Source organism: Chaetodon trifascialis, chromosome 22, assembly GCF_039877785.1.
Source record: "Chaetodon trifascialis isolate fChaTrf1 chromosome 22, fChaTrf1.hap1, whole genome shotgun sequence".
Lineage (NCBI taxonomy): Eukaryota > Metazoa > Chordata > Actinopteri > Chaetodontiformes > Chaetodontidae > Chaetodon > Chaetodon trifascialis.
In genome coordinates, this window is record NC_092077.1 from 6386907 (window position 1) to 6403365 (window position 16459).

A 16459-nucleotide genomic window follows, 5' to 3' on the forward strand; every position below is an offset into this window, starting at 1 on the left:
ATGGGTCATGTGTGTTTGCAGACGTCCACATCCCGCCTGTGCTTAAGCTGTTTGTGAAGGTGCTGCGGCTTTCCCAAAAGAAACCTTTGAGAATTAAAATGATTAGAATTCAAAAGTCTTACAACATAATAATCTGGCTCTTTTGTAAATGAGGACAGGATCAAATTGTTTTGCAGCGCTAATGAGATACATGAGTGAAGGCAGATTTCTAGTATGGCTCCCAGTGCAATCCCAAAAAAACCCAAAAACCTTAAATAGACAGAAGTAATTGGATTCAAAATACACTGGACTCTCCCTGCCACCGGTAAGTGTGTGCATCTGTATTCCTGGGTGTTCAGCGTGTCATTAACAGGATTTCTTGCGTTAGAAATAGCCTGGAATAGACAAAGGTAATTGGCTTTGCTCGTCAGTCAATCAGATTAAAGGCATTGTAACATTTCACATTTACGTTGTGGGCATTTAGCCAACGATCGTATTTAAAGACACTTAATAAGCAGCTTATTGTCATCGTGAGGTAGTTGCTGCATCTATAACTGAATATTAGTGTTTGCTTTTGTTCAAGACGCTGGATTCTTTTCAAAAAATTTGCCACTTGCAGCTCCAAGGTCTTGGCTGTGGTCTCTGACTTTTTAGTTACTCACCATAATCCTCCTGTGCTTCCTTTTGGTTGGAATATAAGAAATGGGAAGAGGTGAGCTTGTACCTTCAGACACATCTCAGAGACCTGTGCATAAAGTCTGTATATTGAGCATTTCAACAGAAAGGTTGAAAGACTGAATGTCATCACAGAAAATAATAGCACAGACGGTAAGGATTGACTGTCAACTCCTGCTTGGCCAGATTAAGAGCCAGACTACCTGCTAAGTAACTGATATAGGCCTCAATGCGGGATTAACACTAACATTAACTCTCACACACTCTGTTCAGGTTAATAGGTTGTGTTATCGTGTTAATGTGAAGGCTTACTGCTTTTCTAAGGCTGAAATAAGCGCTGCTCATCAGCAGCCTGCCAGATCCTCCTAATGGGAGGTCAACCACACCACTGCAGCTTCTCGTTCTTGCCACCGACTCCGTCTGCAACCAGCTGGTCTGACTTTGACTTAACGTGAAAAAAATACTGCAAAAAATAGCAGACAACAGCGCTTTTTTAATAACACAGATTTTTCTCCATTGCTCATTCTGACCTTGCTTTGTTCATTAGTCTGTGATGTTCGATACACAACAAGAGTTCATTTGTTGCCTTCCTTACCTGCCTCATTTACTTCTTGTTCCTGATTCATACATTTCCTAAAATTGGACCTCAAGAGATATCACTTGCGAGCTTGTTGCATCAAGTTGTTATTTTTTTGTTTCTATGTCTATCATTTTAAATAACCCCTACTTTTTAGCCGTGTGAGTTGGCTCTAGGGATGGCGCTGTCGGCCTGTGGGTCAGTCCACCGCTTTGGACCGGGCTGAAATGAGCTGACAACTACTGGATGGATTAATGGGCCCCAGATAATAAATCCTAATGACTTTGGCAGCCCCTGACTTTTAATCTACTGCTACCATGAGGTTAACATTTACGGTTTTGAATAAATGTTTCAACAACTATTGGGTGGATTGCAGTGAAATTCTTTACAGACCTTATGTTTCCAGGAGTAGTGTACTTTGGTTGTGAATGTATTGTATTGCATACTGCATGAAAGCTTTGAATAATGTAAGATATGGCAGAGCAAGATATACTATACTAATGTGCGATCACAATGGGTCACTATATCCGTTTGTATGGCGATCCAGTTACATGAGCTTAACACAAAACTGGAGTTTCAGAGGCGATCCAAACACAGGTTACAAATGTGTAAATGCAGTCTAATGTATAAGGTAGAGTACCTGAGGATGACTTAATCAATAGCAGGACTCTGATCGATTTATTTCCGGGAAGAGCCAGCAGCAAGGATTCCTGGATGAGCTGTATAATGAGTCACGGCTTGTATTGACGGAGCCTGAAAGCTCTGGTTTGATCCAGCGCTCCGAGGCTCTGTGCGCTAAACCTGCACACGTCTGCTTCACCAGTATCATTGATTTCAAAAGCAGACTCAGTGAGCAGATGTAGGGAAGGAGAAGACTTTCAGATCGTGTTTCCCCTGTCGAATAGATCACTTCCAGTTGACCTCTGACCTCTCTGTGATATACAAGCTTTGCAAACTTCAATGAATTAATCCAAAAAACGGATTCAGGCATTGGTTTAAACAGCAGTAGATGTGGCCTTTTTGAGGTTTTACACATTTTGTGCTGTTTGCTCTCTACATTAATACATACCCAACACACGTGCTGCAAAGTACCACTACAATGCAGCGAAATATACAGCTGGACACCCAGACACTGCATGTTTTCACATATGTGGAAATTAACCAGTTGGTCAGCCAGTTGATTCATGGTTGACATACCTAAAAGAAATGAATCTGAAACAGACAGCTTAAAGAGAGAAATGGTTGAAAAGTAATGGTGAAGTCGTTCAAATGTGAACTGAAACAACCTAAACAATGACAATCCAATAGAGTATAAATAAAGTGTGCTAACAATATCTACTTTTAGATACGTAACAGTGTGAAATTAGACTTCTGGTGTTATTCAAATCATTTCAAATGAGCACATTTGGAACCTGGCGGGTGGTGCGATGAAGCTGTGTTTGGGTTCATCTGATAGACCTGTGAAAAAAACTGCTATAAAAACGTCTTCCAGCTTCATCTTCCTGTCTTCTTTGTGAGTGTGATGGTACAAAAGCCTTCTATATTTAACTGGATTTATTTTTTGTCCAATAAATGACAACTGAGGCCGGTTTTATGCTCGAAAAGCTCAAACTAAAATGGCTTAAATGTCCAAACAGTATTGCTGCTGTAATCCAGACCTGCAGGAAAGAGTCAAATAGGCTGTGGTGCGAAACAGTAAACAAAATGAGGGGCTTTTATCTGTTAATGCTAGAGGGAATAAGTGGTTTATACTGTCATACACACACACACACACACACACACACACACACACACACACACACACACACACACACACACACACACACACTGATATTAATCACACCTCCAGGATTTGCAGTTTTTGGAAGCTCTCTCACATAAAAGCTCTGGTGTGGCGTAATTCATGCATGTGGTGCGATGTGGCAGGCCAGCTGATCACCTGTGTGTGCTTTTGTGTGCATGTGTGTGTGTTATTAAAGTATAAAGTGCTTATTCCTGCTCTGTGAGACAGAGCTGCCGTTATGAAACGAGCAACTGTGTTGTTTATTCTCTAAACCCTTAAGAAGATTGGTGTAGTTTGGGCCGAGTGCGTCCATTTCCAATGCCTGTGTGTGTGTGTGTGTGTGTGTGTGTGTGTGTGTGTGTGTGTGTGTGTGTATTATGAGTGTATTAGGCACGTGAGGTTTGCATTTTGTCATCGGCTGTCGGCTATTTATGCATACACGTGAGTGAGAAGAAGGGGCGGGCGAGGGACAGAAGAATAAATGGTGGAAAATGAAAGAGAGAAGGAGAGAGAGTGAAAGGGAATAAAAGAGGAAAGAAGTGAAGGACCCTCAGAGGGAATAAAAATGGAATAACAAGGAGAGAGGAACAAAGTGGCTGCAGAAAATAAACAGGAGAGGGACATATAGACAGAGAGGAGAGGAGAGAGAGAGAGAGGAGAGAGAGAATGGACAGAGCGAGTGGAGGAGAAGAGAAAGGCAGCTCATGCTCCAGTGGAGGTGAAGTCATGCGAGCGGCGCTGCAGTTTTCTCTTTAGGCTGAGCTGCTCCAGCCTGGACATAACGAACTGTCTTTAACTGCATCACCTGCTGCCTCACACACACACACACACACACACACACACACACACACACACACACACACACACACACACATACACGCGCGCGCGCGCGAAGCCACACACAAACAGACTAGAAGTGCTCATTTGCTCGTATGCACTCACACTTCTGTACTTGCAGACAAGAGCACAGAAGAAGAGTCACACATGTAGTGACACTCAGGCTTTTGCTTGTGTGCTTGTATAAATGCGTGATATATGAACAAAATACATAAGAATACATTCCCACAGACGAGCTCTTCCAAAAATGTCCACTCTCATAGAGAACACACACACTCATGCACACACACACACACACACGCACACACACACACACACACACACACACACACACACACACACACACACACACACACACACACACACGCACACACACACACACACACATTGCAGGACACAAGGAAGATCAACAAGTCTTTTCTAGTCTTGTGAATACTTTTTCATGCGTGTGGATAAAAAAAAAACAGAGTGGAGGTTTCTTGGAGCGAATAAGTCTCCTCTTGGATGAGAGCTCAAACAAAAAACTGCAAAGCAGCTTCCAGCCAGTCCATGCAAACACTGAATTCCAGGCACTTCAGCGACTTTTGTAGACTTGTTTTTGGATAAAATGTCACGTTTTTTGTTGAAGTGTTGACAGCACAGTATGGACTGTATATAGCTGTATGCACACTGCTTCCTGTGGTTAGGATTATGGCGAGGCTCAGTTAGTAGTATCACAGAGGATATTTGGGGTTAAGGCCAAGGTCAGGTTCAGATTAAGGTAATGAGAAACAGACATCAGTTGAGAAATAGACTTCAGTACAGCAGATACAGTTTCAAGAACTTTTCAGGTCTTCTTTGGATTATTTCCAGATTTCCATAAAACCCAGTTTCTGCAAGTTTTACTGCCAATGGGAAGTCAGATAACAAGACAACTGCTGGCAGTTAACCATAGCTATATTTATATTTATAAATCTAAATCTAGATGCTATGGAAGTTTTGGTACTGGCAATCAAAGTGTACTCTGTGACCATGACGTGAACTCTTGCATTGGCGATTTTGCCAGAATTTCCTAAGAAAAGCTTTCTGGTCCAAACAACAGTTCAAAATCCAGAGATTCAGCTTACAATCACAGACAACAAAGAAAACTTATAATATTCACATTTGAGAAGTTGAAACCAATGAATTTATGTCACTGTTTGCTTAAAAATGACTTGATGGGAATCAAAGGTGAGTGACAGACGGGCTCACCTGTGTAGTTGCTGGTGGTGCTCTGAGTCGGCGTGTCCGTCAGAGTCTGTGCTTCCGCCTGTGTCTGCGCTTCAGTCTGCAGGTCTGGCTGCAGCTGGATCGCTGTGCTGGTCCAGTTCTCTGGCAGCGACGTGGCAGCAGTGCTCTGCAAGTCCTTCGGGCTCAGCGTGGAGCCTCTGGCCAGGACCAGAGCACAGAGCAGGGGGCACAGCAGCATCCAGAGGCGGGTGCCTGTGCTTTGAGTGTGTCCCACTTCTGGAGACATGAGGTCAGGCAGCGATGAAGAGGAACTCTGTGAGTGGAAGGAAGACTCACAGCCTCATGGTTAGGCTCTCTGATTGGACCAGTTTGAGGTAGAAAGACTCCTTGGAGGAAAGTTTGACTCTTCCCTTTCCTTCTTTTCTGTCTCCCTCCTCTGCTCTCCCCCTCCTCTCCACTTCCCTCCTCTTCTCTTACTTCCTCCTTAGTCCTCTTATTTTTCCTTCTCGTCTGTCCTCCTCTTCTTCTCTCTTCACTCCCTGGGTGGAGAGAGGAAAACCCCCTCTGTGTTTCTGCTCATGATGCTGCCGAGCTGTGAAGAGGTACGACAGAGAAAGAGGGGAAGTGAGGGAGTGTGTGTGCTCATGTATGCATGTGTGTGTATATGTGGTAGATCCAGCTGTAATCTGCTTGCTCTCGGCTCACTTGCTGCTGTTTCCTCTCCAGCCCTCTCCTCTCTGTCCCTCAGCTCGTTCACTCGAGCTCACACTGCTCTCTCTCTCTCTCTCTCTCTCTCTCTCTCTGATCTCCAGCTGGGCTGACTGAGCTCTTGCATAACAGTAACTCATTCGCTGAGCTGTGCTGAGCTGTAACTCATGCAGCCTTAAGTCCTGATATTCCTGGTTGCAGCTCTGCCCCTCTCACCGCGTTTCTCTCTCACTCTGCAGTTTTTCAGTATATTGACTGTATACACAGCTGAAGGTTTCTCTTTTTACTGGAAAACCATTTGCAGTGATCAGTACTTGCTTTTGGATAGACCACAAACTGCGGGTTAGCTTTTGACCTCCAGTTCACCACAGTAACAAGCAGGAGAGGAAACAGAACACAAACATTGCCATCAGTGTGTGGCTGCAACATAAGGCACAAGCTCCTCCAGCAGAAGCCCAGTGTACTGTAGCAGAGGCAGTGCGGTACACTGAGCAGCAGATAGACTGATACACTCAGGTGACGAAACAATCACCAAGGGAGCGTTTACACCTGAACTGTTTTAGAATTAACCCTGATGCGTTTGCCCTGTTAGTGCGGTTTGTCTGGGCTGGTGAGAAACCTGTAAATGAAACTCTGGTCCCGAAGGACCTCTGGAGGGGCTTGTTTGTGGTGGGAAGATGATCCAACCTCAATCCGATCCAACTACTAGGCTGCTCTGCAAGTTTGAGCCAAATAGCTCCCGTAGCCAGGTGTGCTTTGCCTAGTGGGATGTGGATGAGCGAATGTAACAGCTGCTAGCAACTAGCTGGTGAATTAATCAAGGTTGGACCTGGACTAGTGCAATGTCGTATTTGGCCAGTGGATCTTCATTAGGACCCACTTCTTCTTCTTCTTCTTCTTCTTCTTCTTCTTCTTCTTCTTCTTCTTCTTCTTCTTCTTCTTCTCTGTTTTTTCTCTGTGTGAAAAGAAACCAAACAAATGGGAAAACACATCAAGTTCACTAACTCAAATGATTCTGACTAGAACAAACTACTGGTGTGAAAATGGCCTAAGTTAGTTGATGGCCCAACACAGGATGGGCGACATCTCAAGTCAGTACTTCTTTGAGGAAGGCATAGTATACAGTTTGAACAGAGAATACGATTGGTTGCAACGTGGACTGAAAGCTGAGGCAGAATTTATAGTTTTGTCTTCAGAGGTTACAGCACAGCAATGCAGCACATGCACATACTGTAGCTACCGCAGCTGTAAGCTATGTTAAACACATGATGTAGCTTCTCAGCACTGGACCAACCACCAAGGGCAATAATCATATTATGCACATCATATAACAGATCTAACCTCACATCATTTTTGTATCCATGAAGTCAGCTAACCTGAAAGTTTTACTCCTCATATTTCAGTCTGGTGAGTGAGCTCAGCTTCCAGTTGCAGGGCAGAGCTTATTCTCAGTGAATCTTTTCCATGCTAAAGCCTTGTAGCACTTATGGGCTAATGTCAGACTGCGCCACAGTGCTCCTTTGCCGTTATCTCTGTTAGCAAGTACTTTCATAGACACACCTCTCAGGTCACACAAATGTTTTCTTGCAGTGTGTCACCATTATCATACAATCTTGTCCTGAATATGAGCTGATATAGAGACCACGGCCTTAGTCATATGTCTGACACCATGGCTTATACAAAATTTAATTAAATTCAGGTGGAGAAGCAGAAGAGGTCAATGAACCAGTGGTGCTCAATAAGTTCAACATTGCTATTTTTGAAAATCTTTCACTTGCAACCATGTGGTGAAAAACGTGACTTCAGTACCTGCCTACCTTCCCATGTTGGCAGGGGAGTGTGTGCATGTGCATGTGTCCTCAAGTGGGACTGCATGTGTCATAGGCGGACACTAAGGTGTGATATGATGACCCTGCTAGCTCTTGTTGATAGCTCTCGAGTCAGAAAGTCCATGCAAAGACATGAATAATTGATGCATCTGGGACCAAAAATAGGGAAAAGATAGAGATAAAAAGAAAAGACAGAGAGGTGGAGAGCATTTAAAGAGTGAGAGAGGAGCAGGCAGAGTGAGCGATGACATAAGTGCGGTCGGAAAACAATCAGAGAGAGGAGAAGACAGCAAGAGATTGGAAGAGAAAGACAGATGAAGTGAGATCCAGCGCTTTTAGCCTGAGAAAACTGCCCTCTATCAAATGTTCGGCCAGGAAATGGGGACGCGGTGGGCTCTGCAGCTGCAAACTACATTATTTACAACCACGGCTTTGCCAAAGTGGACACAGGAAAGGCCTGAAAGGATGGATCCAAGATTTTATTTTAAGCCATCAAATTATAGCTGCTCTAGGCAGGGTTTTTATGGTAAAAAATACCCATCCTATCAGTATAAATCAGAAAATGGTGTTTGAACAGACGAGGTGCTTTCAGGTGTCACGTTTTAATTGTGGCAGGAAAAAGGTCTGAACGCACAGGACGTGTGAACTAGAGCAAAATACCACACAGCAATGACTAAGACCTCTTTTAACACCCAGTCCACCCACTATTAAGAGGGACTGTTGTTATATGATACCTGAGTAGAAGAATTTTTAACATTTATTTTAAAGCTTATCAATATTTTATGTGTAACTCGAAAGAGTTTCCTCAAAGTGATAAACACACAGAGCCAACTCTGCAGTTTCCCTCGGCTCCACAAGGCCTTTTGGTTTGAGTTTGGTTTTCCGGCATGCAGCTCCACTGTTATCAAACTTGTTCTGAGTCGCAGCAGGCAAATGTTTTCATTGAAAAAGCTGCGATAAACCCTTTTGTATGCTACCTGATCACACCAGACAGCAGACAAAGTTAGTGGAAGTGGAACGTGTAGATGACGAGCTCTGGACTGCTGTCATGTACTGTAAATGCTACATGCTGCTGTGTCTGCTGGATGTGAATGTAGCCAGTTGTTTGGTGATGCACTTGCTTGTTTTCACCCACACCTCCCTCACCCAAGTTGTTAGACCGTGTGAAGGAAGACGAAGGAGAAATCCATAAATTGGCCCTCATCCGTATTATTTGGAAATGTAAAGTTTTTATATATAGGTTACAGGATAATTATTAAAAACTGCGTAACACTGAACCCTTTTCATCCCCTTTATTTGTCACATCCCAGATTCAATTCATTAGTTGAAAAACAAACAAACAAACAAACAAAAAAAACCTGATTGGTCCCATAAAACCACGAGTGACTCCTGCTCTGCTCTGAGTGATACTCCATGTTTTTCCTTTCTGAAATGAATTTCATGTATTGCGACATTCACTGCCTCGGCAGCACAGATGTATATATTATGTAGAAGCTCACGAGGATGCTCCTTGCTGTATCTATGAAGATGATGCTGCGGCTCAATGACGCACAGCTCATTAGATTTCCCACGTAACAAGCCTACAGTACTTGTACCATATATACAGTATGAGCTGAGCCGGCTGGAGCCCCAAATCTAAAACCCTCTTTATGCACTCATCATGGGCTTTTTCTATTAATTTGATTTTAGACTATTGCTTAGCAAGAATATGGCACAATGCAATACTGAGGAAAAGTGCCAGAATAAAGGGAAATTAATCACAATGCAGTGTGATAAATGCAATGTATAAATACTCTCCAGTATATTTATGTTTTCAACATGTGTTGTTGTAATTGTCTGTTTTATCATCTCAAGCAGTGAAGCACAGTTTGATCACAGGACAATTACAAGTATTGACTATAGGGTTTGTGTGAAAATGAACCATCAATAATATATAGTGTTCTTAATATGCTACTTGCAGCATTTTTTCCCATGAATAAATCATCACCACATTAATTATGAAACGTACTGTATGTATAACTAGTGCAAACAAATGTGGCTGTTACTGAGCAGACTATCAGCATCTACTCTGCATTTTACATTGAATCATCACGTTAATCTGATGAGTCGCTTCATGGCACGAAGCAGGAAGAGGGCGCAGAAGAGAACTGATGGTCGGAGGGTTGAAAGGGTGAAAGTCAGACATGGGAGGGCGAAGCAGGAAGCGAGTGGTGCTGACGGATGTCCGGCGCATGTTCACACTTTTAGTGTGAACAGTGTTTGCTTGCAGGGATGTGTGCTACCAACAGTGCAGTTTGAGTGGATAGCACTTGGGAGAAGGATTATGAGGATTAAGGAAGCAGTCAGGCAGATATGGATGAGACGGATGAAACTCACATTCGCACGCGTCACTCTCCATTCTTTGTCAATGTGAAACAGAGGGGGTTTTTTTTATTGATTATCCAACAAAGAAGTCTTTCCAAGATCATACTCAGCATGTGTGTAGTATAGAATATGTGATGACATAGAGGAACAACGTTTCAGATTCAACTTCCTGTCTATTAGGAGCATTTCCCAGCATCAATTAAAACCTGACACCTGAAACCACCTTTTTTGGTGCACAGGCACAGCTCTCATCAAATACCTGCTTCTCCTTTTAGATAAAAGGTGAGGTCTGATGGGCATGGGAGCAATTAAGAGCTAATTTTGTCCACTGCAGTCCAGAAAAAGTTCAAATGATCCTGACAGAAGGTTCTGATGTCTGGAAAAAGACAGACAGTGCTCGCTTCAGAGCTTATCAGCCAGACAGAAACACAGGCTCAGTATCTGTCTCTGTTCACATGAACACACACACACTCAGACTGTCAATCTGCAGCTCTGTCACTATCAACCTAATCCCTTAATTCGACATCTTAGAGCACATTAAATACTGTTACATAATTCCAAAACACAGCGCACTGACACACACATGCAGGTGCAATAACATGCACACATGCACTTTAGCTCAGTCTTGACTCAGTCCACCATCGGTTTGCATTTCTGTCTCTCTATAGGTTCAAACAAACATGAACACATGCACACATTGTGTGTTTGCAAACGTGCACCCATGCATATTCTCATGGGTCATATTCTGTCAGTGTGGCCCTATTCTGGACACAGTTTGTTTATGTATGTGTACATGTTTGTTCATTGCGTGTGTGGAGCACAGCAGTGCATAAAGCCAATAATCAGTGCTAAGTATGGAAGTGCAGGGTCACACAGGACAGAGGGGCTTTCCTCCAATGAGAGGTTGACGAAGGACAAGGCGGGCCCTTCTCACTGGGGTTCAAGAAATCTGTGGCAGCTGCTCAAATGATGGAGATCTGGAGACATTCACGTGAGGAATCAGGGGATAATGAGGCTGCATGGAGCCAAAAGCATCTCTGATTGGGCCGCGGTTTGGAACAGGATTCTCTGCAATGCCCGGAAACCTCTGTGTACTCCACTGACTCCGCTTTGTTTATATTTTACTAAAGTTTGACATATGAAAGCTTTAAGTCTGAACATTTTTTCTGTTTCCTGTCAGCTAACTCTAATTTGCAGGTTTGGGCCTTCATTTCCATCCCTTCAAGCTCAAAGCTGCTCTAATCAATATATTTATATTAACAGGGGGATAAACTGACCATAGGTGATGAGTCTTTTAGCATCTTTCAGCTCATCGTTGTGGTTTTATGGCCTGTAAATTTACTGTTTTATCTTCCCACAGTTAGCAACTAGCCGGTGAACATTGTGTGGCATTTAGCGGAGGAAAGGCTACATATTCTTCTCAAGCAGAGCTAAAAGCAGGGGGAATATTGGACTTTTATTCACTGAGTGGACAGAAACTCCTCCAAGCGAATGCTTACGTTGCTCTGTGTCCAATGTGTCAGTGTTGTTTTCACAGGGTCTTATACGTGTGACAGGTTTATGACATGGCTGTCAAAAAGAGCACGACTCAACAACTAACCAGTAAGCGTCCTTGGAGCTTCTCACAGCGGTCACTCAGTCCTGTTTTTGCCCATTCTTCTACTCTGTCCCTGCCTTCAGTCACCTCTCTCTTCAACACGCTCATGCATTTCGTCTCCTTCCAACAACCAGACACCCGCAGACTTTCACCCTTTCACTCCAGATCCCAGCACTCCCATCTCCTTAGCTGCACCTCATTCCCTCATCAGCAATTACCCACAAACACTGGGTCAGATCCACCGCTCCTCCGCCAGGCTGCTGAAGTTCTCTTTGTGGTTTTGGACCCTGTGTCCTCTTACTTCCACCATTAACCTGCCTGCCACCCTGACCTTCTGCCTGACCCTTGGATTGCTCTCCTAGTTTAGAGCATTACCTGCATGCACAACTTCACCATTAAATCACTGAACGGAGCTCTCGCCTGTGTTCGGCTCCTTCCTTTGTTGCTTGTATTCACGTGCCATGACAGAGCTGCTACATCCAGTGGGTTCAATTAATTTTGTGACGGTAAGATTAGGAGCCAGCTGTTGTAGCTACACAATCCTGGACAGATGTCTCACTAAAGGCTTCAGAGTGAGGAAAAATGTCCAAATCATTTATTAATAAGCACTTAAATCACACATTAATCAACCAGTGGGATCTAAAGTTAGCAGTTTAGTCATTTTAGCGTGACTTTATATAGTTCAAGTTATATCTATTGCTTTCAAAGAGTTTTCAGGTATTACAAAAGAAGTTTTTTTTTTCTTTCCAAGCTATTACGACTGATTTCATATTCCAGGCTTGATGTTTTATTTTTAGTGAGAATCTTTTGCTCACTTCCAGCTGGGCCCATGCCTCTTTCTTCTCTGGACCTGTCTGCTCCCAGACTCAGTCGACTCATTACTTACAGTACATCTTCACCACATAAAACTCTCTCACAGCATCATCATACCAACAGTAAACAACTCTGAGTCTTACAGCAGCACAGTGGGGGACTGTAGATTGAAGGATCTTCACTGGTTGGATCCATGTTTCTCCTGCTTTTAAGTGTTTTTAGGACTCTGATTCCTGCTGCGACAATGTACGTCTGGCCCCAGAGATGCGAAGCAGGGGTCAAACAAGAGGAAGGGGATTTGAAGGGCAGGGGTCACGACTGGAAGGCGGCTGGTTCAAATCCCTGGAGCAGCTGGTCAGTAATCCTTCAGAGAAACCTCTGCTAGAGTGTCCTTGAAGTATCCTCTAGAGGTATTTTGCCGGTGTGTTGTACACATAAATACACACATGTTTTATGTAGAACAATGACACATTCTTAAGGAAAAAACACTCACACTGGTTCACTGTCTTGGAGTGTAGCTCTTCCATCACTGAGATTAAGTATGAAAGATGAGATAAGATGAAGTTATTGATCTGTGTGAGGAAACTGGGCCATCGCAGCAGCTGAAGAGAGGAGTGTAAGACTGGTGAGACATGAGGAAAGGAAAGGAAAGGAAAGGAAAGGAAAGGAAAGGAAAGGAAAGGAAAGGAAAGGAAAGGAAAGGAAAGGAAAGGAAAGGAAAGGAGAGTTTCTGCTTCCACTTCCACTGCTCTCTGGTTCCCACATGTGCAGATTACTGCTCAGCTCTCAAGACTGAAACACTGAACTACTTGTAAATCTGTACTCTAAGGATTTAAGTGGAGATCCGAGCTTTGGGTGACTCCCTGCAGCTTTGACGTTAATTTGGGAGGCGAGCAGCATTGGCAGATTAGAAATAAGCAGTCGGAGAGACAAGCGTGTAGTGACACTGTGAGGAGACTTTGGGACCCCCTGTAGCTTGTCTGATCGTCCAATTGGTGTACGCTGCGGGACCTGGCTGCAGTAAGAGTCAATAACTAATGTAGTGAGGCAGTGATTAGTCAGGATTGTGCAAAAGGTCAATGAGAAGGCAGCGGCGTGGTGACGTGACATGGTGCATATCAACCACTTTATATGTTGAAACTAAGGGAGGATGTGGCTTTACAAGCATAAATTCATGAAAATGAAACCAGTGAAATTTCAGCATTTCAAAAAAATAAACATTTGGAATACATACAAAATAAAATCTGATTTTACATCTGTGAGAGATGAAGGTTAAAAGATTGGAAGTGCTGCAGAGCTGGTGAAAAACAGACTCATATGGATTTAGATTTGGTTCCCAATCTGAAGCTTGTGCGTGTGTGTGTGTGTGTGTGTGTGTGCGTCTCATGCGTATTGGATGTGATTCCTAATCTGAGGTCAGAGTTCGCTGCAATCTGGCAGTACATTTTCTATTTACATTACAGGTCTTTCACTAAGCTCTAATCCAGAGGGAAACCGCCTCCTCTTTTCCATCAGCAGCACCAAAGACGCCTGGCAGAATGCTAAAAAAATGAAAGAAAAAACAAACAAACATGACAATGAAGTTTTTAATAAAATGTAAAAAAAAAAAAAAACAAGAGATAAAACATGGGTAGAAAGCAGCATTATGAAAGAATCGCTGGTGTCTCAAATGAAATGATCAGCAGTGATTAATGTGGCGGCAGGCAGTTTTTTTACTTTTAAGGTATATTCTGTGTCTGCTCTCCTTCATGATGCATACTGTTGGTGTTTAACTGCAGACTGTTGGGCTCATGAACTTAAGTGTGTTCACTTTGGATATGAAACACCAAGCAGTAATGTATCATACGCCCTGGGGAAGTGCACAGCACCATCTAGTGGATTTTGCTGCCATTGCAGTTTGAGCTTCTCACTGCTCCCTGCACTGCCCCCAAAACCATCTTCAGTCACACAAATTGAGCTGTTCTCACTTAAAAACATTTGTGTTCCTTTACAAAACCCCCTTTCTAAAAATATGAGCATGTCATGTCAACATGGAGGCAAAAGCAAAACAAGCTGGGGCTCATGAGCAGCATTCAGCACCACAGCAGACTGGACAGCTCCGCCTCAGGCTCAACAGATACGGTCTGACAGTTTATACAAGTTAACTGTAGATGAACTGTGGGGGGTTGGATTTATGATCATGATCCATCCATCCATCCATCCATCCATCCATCCATCCATCCATCCATCCATCCATCCATCCATCCATCCATTTTCTATGCCACTTATCCCTTTCAGGGTCACGGGGGGGCTGGAGCCTATCTCAGCTGTCAACAGGCGGGAGGCAGGGTACACCCTGGACCGGTCGCCAGCCGATCACAGGGCAACATATACACACAAACAACCATTCACGCTCACACTCACACCTAGGGGCAATTTAGTCACCCGGAGAGAACCCACGCATGCACGGGAAGAACATGCAAACTTCACACAGAAAGGCCCGACCCGGGAATCGAACCGGCGACCAGCTCAACGCACCGTGAGGCCATCAGAGAACCTCAGTGTTGCAGCTGCAGCAGAATGGAAGCAAAGGAGCTTCAGGGGAGAGGATGCAAAAACTGCTGAGATGGGAAAAAATGGTTATTCTGAAAAAGCATTGTGGCTTTTTGGAGACTCTGTTGTTACTGCTGTTCTGTTAGTCCCTAATATTCCTCCATCCTCTTCAGTGGCACTGGTGTAAGGATCTTCTCTGTTCTGTAGGAGCTGATGGTTAAAAACTTAAGCAGTACTTTAATTAATCCATTCACAAGTCACTCAGCGCCCAGAAAGACTTAATCTAAGTCTTTTGGCCAGTAGGGGGCAGCAGAAATAAGCAGTTGGTCACTTGGTGCTGAGCAGGTGGTGTGTAGTGAGTTTATCAGAGTTTTTCCACTGAATTCAGCTGATGATGAGAGCGGTTAGAGTGAACGGATGTACTTTACAGTGATAAACCCTAAACAATGAGCTGAAAGATGTGAAAATGCTCCGCAGAGTTGGGTGACTGATGTAAATTGATAGATCTCTCCCCATGTTTTCTTCTTTGTGTCAGCCTCTTTTCATATGAACATTTAGTATTTGTAAGACTTGTATAACTGCTTTCATCAATTGTCACTTTGATGGGCATTTCATACATTGTTTCTGCAAAAATATTGATTATAGAAGCTTTAAGGCTTTCTTTAAAATGAAGGTTAATCTCCACCAGAATCATAGTATATTTCTTACAGTGTGGAGACCTGTTGAAGCAGCATTGAGGCCATAACTTAGGATAGATATAATTAAAGAAATGTTTGTCTTTGTTGGCTGTAGTTGGAGTCTGGGACAATTTGTACTCATGACCTCTGCGTTTCTGAAAATCCTGGCAAAACGGTCTCATGAATACCTGGCAGCAGCTGTAAGCCTGCAGACTGCACCACAGCCTGACTCTAAACCAATCAAAAGCAGAGGGTGGAGCAGAGGGAACAGGTTCTGCGGGTAGCTGTCAGTCCAGAGATGTCACTCACAGACAGGAGCACGTAACTGAACACTGACATTGAGCTTAGATGGTATATTTTGTCACTTGTAACCCTCCATGTATCTGTGACTTCTCAAATAATGAGACTGAGTAACAACGTCACTATCACACACACATGCACACACGCTGGGAGCTCCGCTTGAGTGGTGTGAAGCCATTGACAAATTTTCACACAGTTTAAGACTAAAAGAGGTTTAGTGAGAATTAGCCAAGAGTGATTTGGGTTATGTAAGCACAGAGGTGAGGAGAGGAGACAAACACACACAAATGCGTGCACACACACACACAAAAGCAAACTTTGTGCAGGTTCACTCTCTCCCCACCAGTCAGAAGCCTTAAATTTAAACAATATTTCAGATATAAATTGTACATTTCCTTCATTCCCTCCTCATTATAATTGAAAAATAAAAGTCACTTTTTCACCTCCGTTTTCACACATGGCCCTATGTTGAGTGGATAAGCTCTTGAATCGTCTCCTCGCTTTTACCAGGCAGCCACGGTTTTGGTTTGCTGGATGAGAAGCTAAGTTTTAATCCTCATTACACAATGGAGGAAAAAC

The 16459-nt window shown here is 43.4% G+C and overlaps 1 protein-coding gene across 1 annotated transcript in view; it reads right to left on the minus strand.

Annotated features, from left to right (window-relative positions):
* Window positions 1-16459, minus strand: part of LOC139350820 (sushi domain-containing protein 3) — a 31107-nt gene that overhangs the window by 12004 nt on the left and 2644 nt on the right. Inside the window, exons 3-4 of the mRNA XM_070992431.1 lie at window positions 6598-6723; window positions 5082-5652 (exon numbers count right to left, since the gene is read on the minus strand). Of these exons, the coding sequence (XP_070848532.1) occupies window positions 5082-5346 (265 nt within the window). The 5' untranslated portion in view covers window positions 5347-5652; window positions 6598-6723. The remainder of the gene's footprint in view (window positions 1-5081; window positions 5653-6597; window positions 6724-16459) is intronic.